The 22,254-nt window shown below is 34.7% G+C and overlaps 1 protein-coding gene across 2 annotated transcripts in view; it reads left to right on the top strand.

The window, feature by feature from the left end:
• The window catches only part of LOC150096953 (eukaryotic translation initiation factor 2-alpha kinase 1-like), a 261,883-nt gene that overhangs the window by 101,999 nt on the left and 137,630 nt on the right, over window positions 1-22,254 (top strand). For both annotated transcript variants that reach the window (XM_090408147.1, XM_090408148.1), the window contains exons 7-8: window positions 55-107; window positions 11,786-11,900. In XM_090408147.1, coding sequence (XP_090264273.1) covers window positions 55-107; window positions 11,786-11,900 — 168 coding nt within the window. The remainder of the gene's footprint in view (window positions 1-54; window positions 108-11,785; window positions 11,901-22,254) is intronic.

Below are 22,254 nucleotides of genomic sequence, written 5' to 3'. Positions count from 1 at the left end.
TTTAGTAAATAACTATAACTATGTTATGTTAATCATTCTTGATTATGTCTATAGGTCACATCAAGTAATCAAGTAGTTGTTCAAGGTTCATTATATCCACTCTCAAGGTAATTTGTTCTACTGGTAGCATACATCCAAACTTGGAAAGTTTAACTATATCTGAATTTTAACACATTTACTGTATGTTTACTTATCAGTAAATATACGAGGGCTGTTTGAAAAGTTTGGTAAAAAAATAAGTTAAACAAATTTTTTTGGAAAAAATCGTCTTTATTTCTCAACATAGTCTCCATCGAGGTCTACACATTTGGTCCAGCGAGTTTCCAATTATTTTCACCCCATCTAAAAAGTAGGATTTTTCATATGTGCAAAATAGTCATTGACAACCTTGATGACATCCTCCTTTGAAGAAAATTTTTTCCCACCGAGCCAAGTATCGAAACACAAGAAGTCACACAGAGCCAAGGTCGGAGAATGTGGCATATGTGGAACCAATTTGAACCTCAATTTGTGCAATTTTGCCATTGCAACGGCCAATGTGTAGGATGGTTCATTGTCTTGATGAAAGAGCACTCTTATGTGAGGCAATTTTGGCCATTTTTTCTTCAGTTCTTCTTTTAAACAGTCCAACAATGGCACACAATGGACTCCTGTTATTGTATTACCCTTTTCCAAATAGTCTATCATGATAATTCCTTGGGAATCCCAAGAAACAGTGGCCATTATGTTCCTAACTGACAAAAGTCATTTTTTTGCTGCTCTTTCACTGGGCATTGTCCACTGTTTTTTGGGAAAAAATGCATGTTTTTTCACATGCATTTTTGATCAACAGTCAACAATTGCAGCGCCCATCGTGCACACAGCTTTTTCATGTGCAATTTTTCATGCAGGATATTATACATTCATTCAGTTGAGATGCCTACAATCTCGGCAATCTCATGCACTTTCACTGGGCGGTCTTCCATAACGGTACCATGGAAGACCCGACTGAGGTCACTACAAAGGAAATGATTCACAGAATCATTTCCTTCGTAGTGACCTCAGTCGGGTGTCTGGCACTTAATCTTCGATGGACTTATGACCACGTTTAAACTAATTTATCCAAAAATAAATAGTCTTTAATGCTGGTGCAGAGTCCCCATGAACTGCATCTAACTCGGCTTTGATCTGCATGGCCGTCCACTTCTTCAAATAAAAGTGTTTTATCACTGCGCGAAGCTCGTTTTTCTCCATTTTTATGAAAGTGTGAACAGGGTCATTTTAAATATTTGCCAAAATATGATACTTGCTGACACTGGTATGAATGAACGAATTGTGTCGCTGTCTATTGGAAATTTACCAAACTTTTCAAACAACCCTTGTATTTAACATATGAATGTAAAGCAGTGTCATTTTCAAAGATAATGGAGAATGAATAACCTTATTTTGTATACATTTACATTATGCATATATCTGATATATTAGAATTCATGTAGAGAATTACATATGCATTAAGGATTATATGAAGTTTCTTTCTACCAGCTTTGGGTGTGGTTGAAGGCTTTGATTTTTACATATTCAGTGGAGAAATCAAGCATGTTGGGAAGGATCTTTATCTGTTATCTACTTTATTTTCCAGATTCACTAAAAATTGTGCTATGCAACAAAAATCCTTCACTTATTCATTCAGTTTGCTATATTTATTTAGCCCTTAGGATAGGTTGAGCCCTTTTAATGAGGGATTGAGTATGTATTTTATGACTAGATCCATGTGTTCACATAAATACTAAGGCATCACTTGCCTTAGTATCCAATAATTCAAAGCACATATCCTTGCGGGTATATATATAATGCTATGCATTATGGGAAGGGTCACTACCCAGACCTGTTTCGACCTTTATTGTGATGTGAAGTCATTATCTTCAAAATACGAGTTACCCTAGTCCTTAAAATAGTTCAGACACAAACTTCATTTGCTTAGACTTGGATAAAGGATTAAATCAAGTATATAATTTCTTGGTATCTTTAATTTATAGTATAACCAAGTGGAAAAACTTCTGATAACTTTCTCTAATCCAGAGTATTTTAATAATAAGTTGTGACACCTTTTTGGCTACTTGTATATGAAAAATGTGACTTTTGCATTACTTCAACCTTAGTATCACCTCTGGGTCTGGCTCCCACTGACGAGACATCAATAAATGTCGAAACCAGTCTGGGTAGTGACCCTTCCCATAATGCATAGCATTATATACCTGCAAGTATATGTGCTTTGCATTATGGGATACTAAGGCAAGTGATGTGAAGTCATTATCTTCAGTATACAAGTTGCCATCGTAGAAAGGCTTAGAGGTTGGTTGAACATGCTTACTAAATAACTTAAGGAAATTACAATGTACAATAGAATATACATTAAATTAAACTTTGATATATTTCCAATATTTCGGCAACGTCACGTTGCCATTTTCAAAGGAACTTACAATAAAGACACATGCACACAGGTACTAAACACAGTAGATGAGAAACGAAGCAAGGAAGTTATGGTTTTCCTAAAAATCCTGGTGGTGTCCCCTAGCGGGCTATATAGGTATTCTTAGTCGTTGGGCTGAAGGTCTCCTGATGTAAGCCTCCCAAATTTGGGGAAGTCTCATGCAACCAAATTTGTTGAGGTTTTGGCCTGTTTCTTAGGGCTGAGGCTGATTCCATGAATAGTCTTTCAAATTTAAACTTGCTATGGTGTACTATTGTGGCTTTCTTCCACTGTATTCTGTGGTGTGTATCCAGAGCATGGTCTGCAAGACCAGAAAAACCGGATGTAGTCCTTGTGTTCTGAAATTCTGATATTCGCTGTCCTCCCTGTTTGGCCAAAGTAGGACAACTTACAGCTGCAAGGGACCTGCTACACACCAGGTACGTCTAGGGGAAGTGGTTGGTCTTTAGTGGAGCAGATGAGGGATGCCAATTTTTTATATGGTCTGTAACAAGAGGTGAAGTCATGTTTTTTTAGGATTTGTGTAATCTTTTCTGAGGTGCCTTGGATGTAGGAAATGGTGATTGATTTAGAGTAATCATTGTTGTGAGGGGGGGGGGGGAGGTTGTGGTTTACTGGTTTCAATATTTTTTTGGGGGGGGGAGCCATTGGCTGAGAAAGTGTTGGGGATGTGATTTAGTTCATTGGTTAGGGCATTGTCATTTGAACAGATTAGTTTAGCCCTGTTGTGTAATGTTTTAACAACTCCATATTGTTGTGAGGGGGGATGGTGGGATTGTTGGTGAATGTATCTGCCTGTATGGGTGGGTTTTCTATAAACTGAACCATGGGTCCACCATTCTCCCCACCCCTGGCCAATTTCTTTATGGAGAACTTTGAAGAGAAAGCCTTAAACTCCGCCGCACAAAAACCAACCATATGGCTTCGCTACATTGATGATATGTTCGCTATTTGGCCACATGGCTCTGATACTCTCCTCTCCTTCTTAACCCACTTAAACAACCAACACCCCAGAATTAAGTTCACCCTGGAAAAAGAGGAAAACAGCAGCCTCCCTTGACTAGACACACTAGTCACCCGCCAGCCTAATGGAACCTTGGTTTTCTCAGTTTATAGAAAACCCACCCATACAGGCAGATACATTCACCAACAATTCCACCATCCCCCTCTCCCCTTCCTCACAACAATATGGAGTCATTAAAACACTATACAACAGGGCTACACTAATCTGTTCAAATGATAATATGGTACCCTCCCCAAAAAATATTGAAACCAGTAAACCACAACCCCCTCCTCACAACAAGGATTACTCTAAATTCATCACCATTCCCTACATCCGAGGCACCTCAAAAAAAATTACAAAAATCCTAAAAAAATGACTTGACCTCTTGTTACAGACCATATAAAAAATTGGCATCCCTTATCCGCTCCACTAAAGACCAACCACTCTCCCCCCCCCTAGACCTACCTGATGTGTACCAGGTCTCTTGCAGCTGTAAGTTGTCCTACTTTGGCCAAACTGGCAGGACACCGAATATCGGAATTTCAGAACACAAGGATTACATCCGGTTTCACTAGTAAAGCCATTCTGGTCTTGTAGACCATGCTCTGGAAACACACCACAGAATACGGTGGAAGAAAGCCACAATAGTACACTGTAGCAAGTTTAAATTTGAAAGACTATTCATGGAATCAGCCTCAGCCCTAAGAAACATGCTAAACCTCAACAAATTTGTTTGCATGAGACTGCCCCAAATTTGGGAGGCTTACATCAGGAGACCTTCAGCCTAACGACTAAGAATACCTACATTGCCCACTAGGTGGCACCATCAGGACTTTTAGGAAAACCATAGCTTCCTCGCTTCGTTTCTCATTTACTGTGTTTAGTACCTGTGTGCACATGTCTTTATTGTAAGTTCCTTTGAAAATGGCAACGTGATGTTGCCGAAATATTGGAAATATATTAAAGTTTAATTTAACATGTATTCTATTGTACTTTGTAATTTCCTTAAGTTATTTAGTAAGCATATACAAGTTGCCCTAGTCCTGAAAATAGTTCAGACTCAAACTTTGTTTGCTTACACTTGGATAAAGGATTAAACCAAGTATATAATTTCTTGGTATCTTTAATTTAAAAGAAGAATACACACACACACGCACACACGTGTACCCTTAATGTAATGGTGACCTTAATATGAAGTTCGGAACATCGGGAAATTCAAGTAATTATTCTTAAAAAAGTTGTGGTCTCCATAATTTATCAAATTGAGTCCACATAATTCCCTTTACCTTCTCTTTTATTTTATTTTATCACCTGTTTCTTGCGACCTTATTATATACTATTTAAATTTTTTTTTTCCCTTTGCCTTTCTGGGCTTTCTGCTTTCTAGCCTTTCATTTTCCAAAATATGAAATTGTTTTTTTTTTTTATCATAATAGAGAAATTTTCTTTTATTTCATTCATTTTTAATTTAGACATCTATCTTATCCTTCCATTTTGATTTCTAATTGTTTTAATCCCATGCAGTTTTAATTTAAGTTTGGCTCTTACCAAGTAATGATCAGATCCTGCGTAGAAGAAGAATAATCACCTTATCTAAGAGTTTACTCTTAAAATTACCCTCGACTGACATATGATCCATTTGGGTTTTGCCATCTGCTAATATTCAGGTTATTCTATGTATGTCTTTATGTTTAAACAAACGTCTTTCTTCCTTTTGCAACATTATTAATTTCAAAATGCAACCAGTAGGTTACTATTCTCATTTATTGGACTACATGCCTCATTACCTACTGCTCCCTCAGCTCATTATTTCTTTTGCCAACTTTCACATTCATGTCATCCATAAGAATGATCATGTCATGCTTCTGTACTTGTTCTATACATCTCTGTAACTTACTATAAAAGTTGTCCTTCTCTCCAAGATCCTTTCATTTGTTGATGCCTAAACTTATTTATGGTTAACTTATTACATCTTGCACTTAACCATACTCTTTTTAGGTTATCTTGGAAGTAGCAGAATAAGCTACATTTCTGGCTTTTCTTACCATTCGTACTATAGGCTTATGCTGCATAAAATAGTTCTTTAAAGTTTTTACATTACCACATCGTGTGGTACTTTGTATATAATTATTTTACTATATCCTTACTTGCTGATGCTAGAATTATATGTTTCATATCATTAAATTGTTACAGGGAACTTATTTTTAGAAAATGCAATTATCTATCATGTGGTCTGCGCTGACTTGCTGTTGCCATATTAACAGCAAACTAATATCCCGCTATCTTTGGAAGTGGTATGGCTTTCTTTACTTCCAAGATAACCTGAAAAAGAGTTGAGTCATTATTATTCAGTCAATATGGGCTTCCAGTTTATCAAGTTTTTACTTGTCTCTGCACTAAATACAACTACTACTAGCAATTCATCCCATTCATTCACCACTCTCCCAGCAAAACTCTAGTCTGCACACATTTATCCACCACACCCTTTCATAACTTCAAAGGTGATCTCTAGTTCTCTCTTCTTCTTATTGTGCTATCGTCTATCGAAGGTCAGCGACCATCTTGGCGAACAAACTGCACTCTTGTGCTAATCTGAGCAGTTGTGCACTGCTCTTTCCTGTCTACGTCTTGATGTTGTCAAACCATGATGTTCTTTTTCTTCCTCTAGTTCCTTTGCCATCAATTCTTCCTACCAAAATAGTTTGTAGAAGTTGGTATTTGCTGTTTCTCATGATGTGGCCAAGATATGATGTTTTTCGTTTCTTGATTATTTGTACAAGATGTTTAGCTTTGCCAATGGATTTTAAGACATCTTCATTGGTAATTTTTTCTGTCCATGATGTCTTTAGCATTCTTCTGTATAGCCACATCTCAAAGGCTTCGATTTTCTTGATGGCTGTCGCCTTCAATGTCCATGTTTCAACTCCATAGAGCAGAATAGACCACACGTAGCATTTCAGCATTCAGCATCTGACTTCCATGTTTAGGTCTTTATTGCAGAATAGTGTTCTCATTTTCATGAAGGACTGCCGTGCAACTTCAATCCTTGTCTTTATATCTATTTCTGGATCCCACCGTTCATTAAGCCAGCAACCAAGATATTTATATCTTGACACTTGATCAATATTTTTCCCATTGAGTGTCAGTTTCATGAGGCTGGATGTTTGCTGATGATCATGTATTTTGTCTTGTTGATGTTTATATTTATTCCCATTCTTTGACTTTCTATGTATACTCTGTCAATAAGTTTTTGGAGATCCATAATATTATCTGCAATTAGCACGGTGTCATCTGCATATCGTAGGTTGTTAACAATCTTTCCATTTATTGTGATTCCCTCTGGACATTCTTCCAATGCTTATTTAAAGATTACCTCTGCATATATGTTGAACAGGAGTGGTGAGAGAGCACACATCTTTGTCTCACTCCTCTTTTGATGTTAATATCACTGGTGGTAATGTCTAATTGAACGGTAGCTGACTGATTCCAATACAGATTTGTTATTAGTCTTATGTCTTGTTTGTCTAGCCTTATTTGTTGAAGGATTTCTATTAAGTTGGTGTGTCTGACTTTGTCGAATGCTTTTTCAAAATCTATGAAACACATAAAGACAGATTTCTGTTTTTCTATGCATTTTTGTTCAATATTTGGGTACAGAAAAGGGCCTCTCTAGTACCAAAACCATTCCAAAGCCGAATTGTTTTCACTTAGTTTCTTCACTTTTTCTATAAATGCAATTCTGAATTACTTTCAAAAATATTTTTAATGTTTGGCTCAATAGACTAATAAGTCGGAAGTCACCACAGGAATTCGCTTTAGGTTTCTTTGGGACAGTGATAAATGTAGATTTGAGCCAATCTGATGGAAATTCATCACTTTCATATATTTTATTAAATAGTTTTTCAAGAAGTTTGATGTTATCTGGTTCTATTAATTTTAAATCTGTTTGCACACCATCTGGTCCACTGGCTTTTCCTGTTTTACTTGTTCGTATAGCATTCTCTATTTTGCATTTCATGATTGCTGGTCCTTGAATGTTATATTTTATATTTATAGGCTTCTGTCTAGTATCATTGAAAAGTTCTGTTGCATATTTTATCCAAATCTGTGGTTTATTCTCTTCTTCTAGAACTATTTTTCCATTTTCATCTCTTGGAGACACTATTTGCTTTTTCCTCAGTTTTCCGGAAATTTCATTGATTTTCTTATAGATGTTGAAATTATCATGTTTCTTCTGAAGCAGTTCAATTTCAGTACTTACATTTTTCATCCAATTTCCCTTGGCTTCTTTTATTTTTTTCTTGTTGATATCTGTTTCTGTATACCTGGCTAGGTCTTTGTTTTTGTACATTCTTCTTGTATCAATAAGAAAGAATCTCATCTGTCATCCATTCCTGTTGTTTTATATTATTCACATAACCTGCTTCTTCAATACTTGTTGTTACGATGGCATTCTTTAAGCTATTCCAAAGAGATTCCACACTTTTATTTTCTTCTATGTTAATCTGTTGTAATCGCAGGTTAAGCTGTGTCTTGGCACTTTTATTTATGTTCGGGTCTTTCAGTTTTTCTACATCAATTTTCTTTTTCTTTTGTGATTTTTTAGCTGATTTTAATCTAAGACGTACTTCTGCAACTATGGGATTGTGGTCTGATGAGATATCTGCTCCAGGATAAGTCTTTGCACCCTTTTTCTCTAGTTCTTTTGCACTAGTTCTCTCTGTTTATCTCATATTGATCCCCAAGAAATACAGGCAAACAAATCTGTACAAGTAATGTCAAGATGCAGCTGAATCATAGTCTTATAAGGAAGGATGATAACCTCTCTATCGTTATATGTGTCGTTTTCAATCTTTGAGTAATCCTTGCAGGATTATTTTGCAATATATCCAGTTGCAATATATCCAAGCATATATTGCAACTTTTGCAATATTTACTCTGTCCACCATTATCCTAAAATCCTTAGCCTAGTCAATTTCCTGCAATCCATTACCATCGATGCGATACACAGCATGAAACTTTCACCCACAGTGACAATTTATTTAAATTATCCTGCAGTATATCTACATCACCAACATCTCCATCATCAGTAAATAACTGAATATCAACCCGTATATCGTTAAGCTTTGAGATACTCCACTAGTGACTTATTCTTCTATATCCCACTCCCATCCCTCATCCATACCACCAGCTTCACATCCATTCCCATGTGAGTTCAGTCCACTGCAAGAGTGAACTTCTTCACTTTTTCAGTCTATACATTGTACACCATTCCTTCCTGCACAATCTTCTCATCAACTCATTAGCAATCATAGCCATTCTCAGTTCAGTCCAATCATACCGAGGCAACAGGCTCAATCTTCACCATCTCATGCTTCTTTTTTCACTTCTATCAGCAACTCTTTCATATCTTCTCTCATTGCATGTTTCTCGTCTTTCAAATCATTTGTGCCTGCCAAAACAATCAACTATTTTCTGTCTCTCAGAAAACTGACAGCTTCACTAACATTCTTCATCTTCATATATGGGAAACATGCTTTTGTCATTTTCTCAGTGCACCTCTTATCATTGAATCTTCATACAATACATCCTCCTTTTTAATGGCACTTGTAGCATAGTAAAGATTATTAGATTCATGCATTCACAAGAAAAAATAATTTTTAATGCTCTAAATATTTTGGCCAGAGACCAGCGTGCCATCAGTAATTCAAGTTAATATATTTTATGAACAATTTTTTTAGAAAATGTATCCAATTGTGATTCGTAATGCATATTAAAAAAATTTAATGAAAACTGACACTTACTACATGTATAATGTGAAGGATGAGGTTAATGTGCTTTTAAAAGAGAGGAAATATTCAGTTCATGATGTGTTAGTTGTTAACCTTAGATCTCCATTGTTTTGAAAATCTAGTTGATTTCTCTGCTTAGCTAAATTTCTGTTGGCATGGCTAAATCTGACTTCTACTATGTATGAACTCGGAAAGGTCATTAATAAAGGCTCAACAGTTTTATTACAGTTTGGGGTAGTTTTCAATAATATTTTTACTTGTCCAAAATCTCTGAAACTTTCTTTTGAGTACTGGGATTTATCTCCTAGGTCAATATTCATTTGAACAATTTCCTCTTGCAAATCCAGATTCAAATTGTCCCCAACACCCTGCACATCAAATGAATACATAATTCATTGTGGAACTTTCATATCTTCGAGATCCTTGAATTTATTTTTAAAATCCTCTTTTAAACGTTTGAAGTGAGCTACATAAAAAAATATGTTAGTACCTGAAAAATTTCCTTCAGCTTCTTGTTCTAAAGATGACATATTTGGAAAGAAATGAAAATTTCTACAATCTGTAAAGTTTTGAAGAGCATCAACTTTTCTTGAAATCTCAAAATAATTGTATGATTATGTATAATTGTAATGTCTTTACCTTGCAGTTTTTTTATGCTTCATTGAATTTTGAAAATATACCAGCAAGGTAAAAGAAATGTTTTTTCTACTGACTTAATTTGTCAGCAAATGATTGATTGTCCTCAGACAGAAATTCCACCATGGAGTTATAAAGTTGTACAAGCCTTTGCAAATAGTACCTTTTGACAACCATCTTACTTTTATAAGATGGTTGTCAATGCTTGGAGAATGCTCAGAGCCACGAAAACTCAACATAAAGCTTGCGATATTCTTTGAAGATATGCCCAAGCACAATATATCTCTCATCAGAATAAAATGACTCCTAGATGATCCAGGAGTCCTTTTGGTTCCGATAACATGAAATGAGTATGAAGCATCTCTCTCTTGTCCTTCTTGCTTTCCCTTCATTTTCCAGATCTTATCTCAGACCTCTCTGGTGTTGGTTGATCTGTTCATGGAAGAAGAGCAGATATAACACTTCACTTTCACTCCATGAACACAGTAGATATACAACAATTGTTAACCCCAAAGCATCTGCTGATGCTCTTGAGGAGTGTTCTTGAGGAAAAGCATCTCTGAATCTAGGATTCAAGGAGAAAAGAATTTGAAGAATTTGTGAAAAGGCTTTGCAATAAATTGTTGAAAAAAGAACTAAAAACTAGTTTTCCGTTTTTTTTTTTTTTTTCTATCTGTACTTCAGTGTTGATTGTTATATGACCAAATGACATCTATTATGAGATAGTTAAACTTCACCACTTTTCATTTATCAGCTGCTTAGCCTCTGTAACAAGATTTTCTGTGAAGATGAATTTCTAGGTTTTTGGGTTCGATACACTAATTAGACCTTGACGACTTTGTTCTTAAAGGATCCTCACTTTATTAAAAATTTACCTAATCATATCCACTCTCTCTTTAGGCTTATTTTACATGATTAGAGAGTCCCACAAGGTTCTGTTTTAAGTGACATATGGTTATTATTATTATCATCAGACTTCCATTGTAGCCAAAAGACTCATTGTAGTGAAGTCCCATTGTCACATACAATGTTGCTCATCAAAACGTGCCTTAAACTCATTCACTCTTTCTGCACTCTACACACTCTCTCACACAGTGCATTCCACTCACCAGAAAACTACATGAAAAATACTTGCTCATGCATTGATGTTGACGTTAACTCAGTCTACCTCTAACTGTCAGACAGTAAAATCATCCTCTGTATGGATGATTTGGCCATCTTTTGTCATTGATGCAGTGTGAGAGTTATATGCAGATAACTTTAGTAAAACACTGACTATTTCTTCTGGGCAATTGCAAATGGGTTTGTGTTTTCACCATAGAAGAAAGACATTTGCATGTACTTTTGCCACACACATAATCTTCATCATGATCCAAAATTAGATTAGGGCAAATGATATCCTAGTTGTGACAGAGACATCAATCAGGCAACATTCTTGGGACATTAGCATTTGATTTAAAAAAAATAAAAGAAATAAAATAACATTTCTCTGTGCATATTAACCATTTTCCTTATAAAAATCCAACTTCTTACCCTCTTACTTTCTACTTCCTTTTGCAACTTCTAGGGATGGCCTCTTATTCCTTTCCCCTCATTCTACATGAAATATCTTCTCAGTATGTCAGTTCAGTAAATAACTTTCAATAGCTTAAATGTCTCAATGATATCCCTCCCTTTGTCACCAAACTGTTGTTTGAATATCCGTAGTCTATCTCCATAACAAGCCGAATTTCGTTATCCATTTGTGCAGAAGTGGATAATGAAATCCTAGTGACTACATCTTAGCATAGTATTCTAGATATGGTCTCAGTCGAAATACTGAATAATAATCATGTTTTTCAATTAAAAAAAAAGTATGTTTTATGTGTAATTTTTATTTTTTAGATATCATTCTTTGTTTTCATCATTGCCAGAGCAGATTTCTCATCCAAGTCGTTATGAATGCGATTATATAGAAATAAGAACAATTGGAAAAGGTGGCTTTGGAGTTGTTTGTGAGGTATGTATGTTTATACAAGATGATTTCTTTTTGTTGAGTAGGTAATCAGGAAGAAAGAAGGAATCTGTTAATGTATTTTTTGAACAAAAGTTGAATTCAGTGGGAAAATCATTTTACTGTTTTTAAAGAACAGAGGCAAGTGGAATGTAGATGAGAAGTTGGTGTGGTAAGATTGGAGACCAGTTGTGCATGGATTTTTATCAGCAGCTGTTCATGTTTTTATATAATTAGAAGAAAGGGAAGGAATGGTTGTGGGTAGTTCAGTGGAGAAGCAATCATGAAAGTACCTGGGCTGGTGGGGGGGGGAGAAAAATATGTATAGAAACAGAATGTCTTTGAGAAAGTAATTGAAAGGGATTTGGAAGAAAGGCAATTATCTATTAAATAGATTACCTTCCTTGTTTGCATACTTCTAATACTGGTTATCAGGATCAGGTTTTCACTTTACAAGAAATATTTCCAAAAACACGAGAATATAACAAGGATCTGTATTTAATTTTTGTAGATCTTTTAATAGATCTGGAAAAAACATGATATGCCAAGAGAAAAGTTGTTTAGAACACTAGAATTATGAGGTAAAATGGAACATTATACAGTCTATATTTTAGTTATAAGTCAGTAATTGGGATTGAAGGAAATACAGGAAAGTAGTATGGTATGAAATCAGGTATAATACATGAGTACACACACTCTCTCTCTCTTTCCACTCTTATTCATCATTCACATGGATTGCATTATGAAAGAAAGTGATGTTAAACCTGATATCAGAATTACTTAGCCCTTTGCTTTATATAGATGATGTTGTACTCCTAAATAAATTCAATGCTCTGAATTCTTTAACTAAATTAAATAACTTTCTGTTATAATGAAACCTATGGGGTATCCATAACTATAAAATAACACATATACCACAGTAAAAATAACCTTATTATGTAAATATTTCATCTTATGTATTGTAAGACATCATCAATACAAACAGCAGTAAGGAATTGAATAAAGAAACAGTAGAGTTCATGCGTTAAATTGGAACCCTCTGTGTATACACTCGCATGTTTATGATTAAAACTATTGATCTGAAAATAATTAAAATAAATGGAAATCATTTAAAAATAAAATATAAGGGATTGCAGTCATGGTCAAGATTTTATAGTCATGTTCAAACAGTAAATAGTAGGAATTCTTCCTATGATTATAATAGTTTTTCTTTTGTCCTTATATTTTTTTAGTTCAACTGTTATCTAGTTTGTGTGAAGACCCCTTTTAACAGTAGTTCTTTTATGATATTGTGATTTGCTGTCTGCATGTTTAAATCATTTTGATAAATTACTCATATAACTGATTTCCATCTAATAGATCATTTTGAGGCATTTGACAATTTTTTATGTAAATTTTAAATTTATTATAACTGATGCCAGTTTTGAATTTTTCATTACTACCTGCACAACTCATATCAACACTATTAGGTGATGACAGATTCAACAGTATAGAGTAATAATCTGTTATTTTTCTAAAATAGATCGAACAGGATACCTAATAGGCCATTTTGGTTCTTATGAATAGGTGATCAATACAACTTGATCACCTAAGTTTGCTTCTCTTGTATTGCCATCTATGTATCCAAGAAACTCATGTGAAGATAATAAATTTTTATATTCTTCAATTTTGGTATTATTCTTATATAAATCCAAATTTATATTTCCCACTAGCATAACATTATAATGTTTTAAGGCCTTTAGAACATTATATAGCTCACTAGGCCATCATGCTCACAGTATATAGCAAATATTGAGTATATTCATTACTTATTTACTTACTTATCCTCTTCATGCCTCATGTCACATAATGCTGAGATCTGTCATTCTCTTCAAATTTAATTTAGGCTTTTCTGGGAATCTCTTTTCTAGGAGTCTCTTCTTCCATTCTCAGTATGTGTCTAATCCATTTTCATCTGAATTTTTATTTCATTGGTGATGCTTTTTTGCACAGTTAGCTTATATATGTCATCGTTTGTTGTACATTGGGGTCAAAATATTTTATGCAGACATTTTGTTTAACTATTTAATTTACCTTACTGTTTTTATTGTGAGCTTCCGCATCTTTGATTCATATAATAATACATCCTTAACATTGCTAATGAAGATCTTATTTTGGTTTTATTATGGTATTTTGAAGATTTTCATAATAGGGATATTTTCTGAAAGCAGTATTAGCTTTTGTCAGTCTTTGTATTATATCCCTGTCAGTTCCACCTTTAGTATCTACATTTGCTCCCAAGTATGTAAAATTCTTACCTTCTGCAGCATGCTGATTGAATTTGATCTCTTTGTAACATTTGCTGTTTAGTTTAAGCACTTCTGTTTTAGTGATATTTAAGACCAACCCTTCCAGCTATTTTATACAAGTCTTCTGATTTTGTTTGTATATCATTATATTTTGATGATATCAAGACTATGTCATCAGCATAATCTAGATCTTTTAACTGTGACATAGGATTCCATTTAATTCCTCTCCTTACACCTGTAACTTTTCTCATAATCCAGACATTACACAACTCGGCCATACACCAAATCTTATCTCAAACTATTCGGATGTTGTTTGCTGTGCAATAACACAACTTTTACTTTCCTTATACATATCTTTCATTTTTCTCACATATTTGTTGTTAATTCCACAATTTTTAATAATTAACCATAATGTTTTTCGTCTGTCAATCTTCAGCAAAATCTATAAAATTTATGTATAATGGGCTTCTAAATTCTATGCTTTGTTCAGTGATGTTCCTTAAATTTAAAAAATGTGATGTACAATACTCCCACCTATTCTAAAACCAACTTGTTCATGCCTTAATATCTTCTTGACTTCATTTTTAATTCTACAGAAAATTTTTGCAGGTATTAAGAGTAGGCTAATTTTCTTCCAATTCTTACATCTAGTGAGATCACCTTTCTTAAGGGTTATAATTATCATTGCTTGTTTCCACTGTTTAGATATCTTTTCAGTCTCTAGCACATTGTTAAAGATCAGTTGCAGTTTATCAGCAGCAGTTTCTTTAGTTGTCTTAAACAATTCTATTGCTATATTATCATTGTCTGAAGCCTTTCCACTTTTAATTTTCTCCATTACATTTGTTATTTCATTTTTAGATATAACTTCTGATGTTATATTTAAATTTATGCTTACAGGAGGTTCTTCCATTATTGACTTCTAATCATGTCAGTTATATTGTTGTCTACATTTAGAATTTCATCAAAATGTTCTTTCCATCTTGTAACAATCTTATCTTCAGTTAGCAGCAAACCATCTTTATCTCTTATAGCATTTACTTGTTTATTTTTTTCAGACCCTTTTTTTTTTTTTTTTTTTTTGTCATCTCATATATTCTTCCAGTGTGCCCTAATGTTGCAGCCTTTTGTGCTGCTTCTGCCAAACTGTCCACATAATTCCTTTTATCTCCTCTCTTGCAGACAAACTTTTAACTAGCTTGTCTTTCTCTCTATAATTGCTTAACTTAATTTCTTTAGCTTTCTGGGATTTAGCACTTTCAAACATTTTAACTTCATGCCTTTCTTCTATGAGTCACTAGGTGTTGTCTGATAATTATTAATACAATCCAAACAGTCTCTTGCAACCTCATTATATATCATTTTCAAATTTTTTCATTGCATTTCAGTCATGTCTTCTGGGCTTTCTACTTTCTCACCTTCTAGCTTCTCATTTTTCAAAATATAAAATTGATTTTTTATCATAATAGAAAAAGTTTTCTTAATTTCATTCATTTTTAATTTAGATATAGCAGCATATTTTACCTCCCATTCTGATTTCTAATTTTTTTTAATCCCATGCAGTGATTGGATCCTACATCAGCTACTCACCTTACTTTAACATCTAAGAGTGAACTCCTAAAATTATCCATGATTGCATAAAATGACTACCCAGTCATTTTATGTATGTCTTTATGCTTAAATAAGCTTCTTCCTATCACAAAGCTATTCATTTCACAAAATGCCACCAATAAGTCACCATTCTCATTTCTTGAACCACATGCTTCGTTACCTACATGGTTATTCTAATGGGTGACATTTATGTCACCCATTAGAATAACCATGTCATGTTTTGGTACTTGTTCTCTACATTATTGTAACTTATCATAAAACTTCTCCTTCTCTTCAAGATCCTTCTCATTTGTTGATGCCTAAACCTGTATTGTGGTTAATTTACTACATCTTGAATATAATGTAGCCATTATTATCCTCTCACTTTTGGGCTTCCAAATTATTATGCTTTTACTTGTCTCTGCACTAAATATAAGTGCCACACCTCTTTCATGACTTTCATCTGATCTTGAATACAATATTTGATATCCACCTACAGTTCTATCTATCGATACTTTCCCATTTTCTGCATCTTTCCAATTTGAAACATAGTTTGGCATGTCCCAAGGAAGATCCCCCCCCCCCCCCCCCCCAATTGATACTGTGTCATAAATCATTATAGTTTTAGCACTATGCACATTTGATTCCAATGTATGAAATTGAAAAGTATTTTTCCTGGAATATAGAATTAATTTGCTTGAAAGATTGTAATCACAACAGTCATAATACATATCATAATTAATGAGAGAGTATTGATCAGTTTCAAGTTGTTTGATCCATATTTTACTTAACACTAGTACATCTATAAATTGTTCGATTTCTGAAAAAAGTAACATTAAATTGTCAAAATTTGATCTTAACAAGCTAATATTTACATGATATAAGTTGATATTTTTAGATGAATTTGAAGTAGTATGAAAAAACTTTTTGGCAGAGGTTAGATTATAGTTTTTTACAGTTGACAGGCACATAAATAAATAACCTAGATCAGTGTTTCTCAACCTGTGGTCTGCAGACCACGGGACAGGTGGTCCGCAGGCAAACTTAAATTAATTAAATAAATATATATTTTTTAATTAACCAAACAAATTAAAATTGAATAAGTAAGTAAAAATTATTGAAATCAAATGGAGACTTAAAAAAAAAACTAGCATCAGAATGTTCAAAGGCAGAAGCAATAAAACTATTGTTGTTCACTTCACCTCTCTTTTATTACTCGTCATTCTGACACTACAATAATTTGTAACGGTAGAATGACGAATAATAAGAGGGGTGAAATGAACAACAATATAGTTTTATTGCTTCCACCTTCCCTTGCTGTTTCATCAGATTTGAAGTGAACATGTGTTATCCACATTTCAATCAATTGCTTGTTGTTTATTGATTTTTATTACTGAAGGTTTTTTTCTCCTTCAAACAAGGCTCAGTATACCTTCAGAAATGCTAAATGATACTTGGACAAAGTGTGTTGTGAGTTAACCCCAGCATTTATATATTTTTCGGAAACATTTTTTTAATAATGGAAAAGTGGCTTAGAACTGGGACTTTGAAAAGAAGAGCAAGGGGTGCTTAAGGGTCAAAGCTGTATAACTGAGAGGAGACCTCCACATAGCCTTTAAAGGAATGCGGAGAACCGACCAGGGCTTCTGACCTAATGTCCAATCCTCACCTTCTCGTGGTGCACCCTGTTGGGTATCTACTTTGATACTGAACGAACGAGGATGGGCTGGCAATTTGGGATTTAGCCGACCAAATTGTATTCTTATTGGTTAAACCAAAATAAAAAATGATGGTACAACATGACAAAATTTCATGCCGGCTGGGGCGTCGCCCGGTTAAACAAGGCCCCCATTGTTTTTGCCAGGGAACCAGGGCGAACAGCGAAAAGTCAGCTACTGGAACAAATCTGAAAACAAACCCCAACTCAACATCACCAGAGTTAAAGATCGGTACTATCAACGTAAGAAGCCTGAATGGCAAAGAAATGGAGCTAGCTGAGGAATTAGATAAGTACCAGATCGACATAATAGGGGTGACTGAAACAAAAAAGACCAAAACTGGTGAGATCTTTCTGAGCAATAAATACAAAATGTTATATTCAGGCAATAACAATCAAGGAAAAGAAGGAGTAGCCATAGTATTCAACACAAAATACAAGGCTAATCTTCTTGAATGGCAGTCAGTCTCAAGTAGAGTAATGTGGGCAAATATGAGAATGGGGAACTGGACAATGAGACTTATTTGTGCCTATGGTCCCACAGAAGGTTCTACTAAGGTAGAAGTGGAGGAATTTTTTGAGGCTTTAGAAAAAGCAACTGACACAATGAAAAAGGAAAAGTTGGTCCTTGTTGGGGATCTAAATAGTAGAGTAGGAAATGATTGTGAGACATACAAAAATATTTTGGGAAAATTTGGAGAAAAGAGCAAAGCTAATAATAATGGCAAATATCTGTTGGATTTCTGTTCAGGACATGGACTGGTTATTACTAACACCATGTTCCAACATAAAAATGTGCACAAATTCACATGGAGAGAAGAGGCTAGGAATAAGAAAAGTCTCATTGACTATGTTATTGTTGATAGTGATGTTTTCTCCCTGGTGCAGGACACCAGAGTGTACAGAGGATTTGAAATTGGAAGTGATCACTATTTAGTCTTGAGCAGGATAAAATTGAATTTCATATTGAAAAGAATAACATGTAAGAAAGTTTTAAAGCGAATAAAAGTTGAGCAGCTCTCAGATGTAAACTGTAGACTAAAATACAGAAATATTATTGAAAAGAAAATGAAAGAGTTTGAGAACAGGAATCAAACCTTGGAGATTCAGTGGCAAACTCTAAAGGAAACATTGATTGATTCTGCCAGAGAGGCATGTGGTGAGGTTGTGTGCAAAGATAAAAAAATCAGAACTCCCTGGTGGACACAGGAAGTTAAAGAGGCAGTGAAGGAAAAGAAGAAAGCATATCAAAAGTTCCTGGCAAATAAGTCAGCTTTTACTCTTACAGAATACAGAGACAAATGTAAGAAAGCTAAACAGTGTGTAAAACTAGCTAAACAAAAGTCATGGGAGAACTTTGGCAAGAATATAGAAAATAAATATCAAGAAGGTGGCAAAATATTCTGGAGGTTGTTGAAGAAGCTTAGGAATGGAGGAAAGAGTGCTGTAAAAGGAATTAGAGATGATAAAGGTGAAATGAAAACAGGAGAAAAAGATATCCTTGAAGTATGGAGTAATTACTTTGAAAAACTGCTAAATGAAACAAGCAGTGATGACAGCACAGTGATAAAAAACACTGACCAGGCATGCAGTCAGGAATACATATCCATACTTGAAGTAGAAAAAGCCATCAAAGGCTTGAAATGTGGAAAGGCAGCAGGAGTAGATGATATTCGACCAGAAATGCTGAAGTATGGTGGTATAAGAGTCTTACAGTGGCTGCACTGCATAGTTCAGAAAGCCTGGACAGAGGGACGAATTCCCGATGATTGGAGTAGAGCTCTCATAGTACCCATATATAAAAAGGGAAATAAAACTGAATGTGAGAATTACAGAGGTATTTCCCTACTGAGTGTTCCTGGCAAGATCTATGCAAGTATACTTGAGAAACGGTTGAGAAGAATTGTGGAAGAAAAGCTTGGTGAAGAACAAGCTGGATTCAGGCCAAATAGAGGCTGTCAGGATCAGATCTTCACTTTACGACAAATAGTCGAGAAAGCATGGGAATATAAAAGATCTGTATTTAAGTTTTGTCGATTTGGAAAAGGCATATGACAAGGTGCCAAGAGAGAAGCTATTCAATACGCTGCAGTTATATGGTGTCAATGGGGCATTATATCAAGCAATACTTAGTCTTTATTTGAGTTGTGAGTCTGCAGTTAGAATTGAAGGAAGTACAGGAAGATGGTTTAATGTTAAATCTGGTGTGAGACAAGGATGTACGTTATCCCCTCTGTTATTCATTATCTATATGGATCACATTATGAAGGAATGTGGTATTAAACCTGATATCAAAATTGGAGATGTTAATGTCAGCTCTTTGCTTTATGCGGATGATGTTATACTTCTAAATAAATCCGCTACAAGTCTGCAAGATTCTCTGACTAAATTGAATAGCTGTTGTAATAGATATGGTATGAAGGTCAGCAATAAAAAGACAAAGACAATGAAAATAGGCAGAATCATTGAAAATGTCAACTGTGTTGTGAATGGAGAACCTGTGGAACAAGTAAAACATTTCAGCTACTTAGGCACAATTTTTACTGAAGATGGTAAACTAAATATAGAAATAGACAACAGAATCAGCAAAGCTGGTATCGGGGAAGTCAATTGAATAAATTCATATGGAATAAGAAAGAAATTAGTCGGAACACTAAATTAGCTGTATACAAGACTGTGTTCAAACCAATTTTAACTTATGGATCTGAGAGCTGGGTCAGAAGTAAAACACTTGACCAAAGACTAGAGACCGCAGATATGAGAGTCCTGAGAAAGATTAGAGGCGTGAACAGATGGCATCAATGGCAATATCATATTAAAAATGAGGATATTAGGAAAGAACTTGACATTGTCAGCATCCAGGAATGCGTTAGCAGAGCTAATCTCAGATGGTATGGTCACTTAAATAGAATGGGAGAGGAAAGATTAGCAAAACAAGTGTTCTCTGCCAGGTTGGCAGGAAAACGACCCAGAGGAAGACCAAGATATAGGTGGATTGATACGGTACAAAGTGCCTTAGACGATAGAAATATAAGATCTGATAATGTTGGAGTCTTGACAAGTAACAGACTGATTTGGAGGAAAATTGTAGATAGGAAGTTAGTAATGATGTAATTTTTTCATGTAGTACTGTCATATCCTGTACACCCCTTGAGGGTACATGGCAGGAATTTGATGATGATGATGATGATGAAAGAAGAGCAAATGAAACAGGTGGTGCCAGCCCTAATTGTGATACACATGTTGTAATGGTGAGTAAATCTGATACTATTAAAGTAGAAGAAACAAGCAGTTCAAAGAAAAAATACAGTAGGAAATATAACAGTTCATATTTGGAATTCGGGTTTACTTGGTGCGAAGATGAAAGTGAACAGAAACCTCAATGTGTTTTGTGTTATGAAGTGTTGTCGAACTAGTTCATGAAACCTGCGAAACTCCGACATTTAGAAACTAAACATTGTGATGTGAAAAATAAACAAATTGAAGAAAAAAAAAATCCAATTTCAGCGACACTTAGCGACATTAAATCATGGGAAAGATGTATTTCGGCCATGGGTTCGATTAATAGCAAGGTACTGGAATCATGTCTCTTAAATTTGTGCATAGCGAAAATAGGGAAAGCTCATTCTATCGGGGAACATTTACTACTTCCAGCTATAAAGGACGTAGTAAAAACTATGTTTGACAACAAGTTGCTAAAAGATGTTGATTTGACTCTTCTTTCAATGACACTGCAGGTCGCAGAATTAATGATTTGTCAGGTGACATAGAATCTCAGTTAATCGAAAGAGTTAAGAAGAGCTGTTATTATGCATTACAAATAGACAAGACTACTGATGTTACAGATAATGCACAGTTAATATGCTACGTAAGATGATAACTACGCATGATAACAACATTCATGACAATATTCTGTTTTGTAGGACTTTGTCATCCCGAACAACTGGAGAAGAAATATTTCACACTCTCAATAATTACATAATACACAAAGGGATCCAGTGAGAAAAATACATGCGCTTCTGTTCGGATGGAGCTGGTATCCCTTACAGGCAGGCATAGTTGGGGGTTGTTTCTATGGTCAAGGAAGTGGCTCTGGATATGAATCGGGTATATTGTTTCATACATAGGGAAAGGTTGGCCTCCAAAGGAATGCCACTAAAATTTAAAACTGTTCTATACAACACTGTAAAGCTAGTTAATTTTATTAAGGTTTGACTGCTAAATAACAGGTTATTTTCAGTATTCTGCAATGAAATGGTCTGTGAATATATATACAACTTTTGCTTCATTCTGAAATTTGCTGGATTTCCATGGGCAAAGTACTAACAAGCTTATTTCAGTTAAGGCATGAAGTTTTATTGTTTGTAAATGAACATAATTCTAATTTTGCATCACTTCTTGTTGACGAAGCATGATTATCAACACTATCTTTCAGACATTATTTTCAAAATTAAATGAACTAAATCTCTCCCATCAGGGAAATGCTTTAATTGTTCTTGATGCCTACAACAAAATAAAGGCATTCGAGAAAAAAAACAGTGTTGTGCATTAGTTATGTAAAAGAGATAATTTACACCTTTTCCAACATTGGAATCCTTTTTAGTGGAAAATGATCTTTCTGTTGATTCTGAGTTTCTGGAAAGGGTTTGTGACTCCTCAAAACTCTGAAACAGAATTTTGAAACATATTTTCCGAATAACTTTTATAAGAAATTTCTGTGGGTTTGAGATCTATTTCAGGCGTCACGAGAACAACTTTTTGTTAT

This window comes from Typopeltis vanoorti, chromosome 18 (genome assembly GCF_054136105.1).
Source record: "Typopeltis vanoorti isolate ZY-2024b chromosome 18, IOZ_Tvanoo_1.0, whole genome shotgun sequence".
Lineage (NCBI taxonomy): Eukaryota > Metazoa > Arthropoda > Arachnida > Uropygi > Thelyphonidae > Typopeltis > Typopeltis vanoorti.
This window is presented reverse-complemented; position numbering and strand designations above follow the sequence as displayed.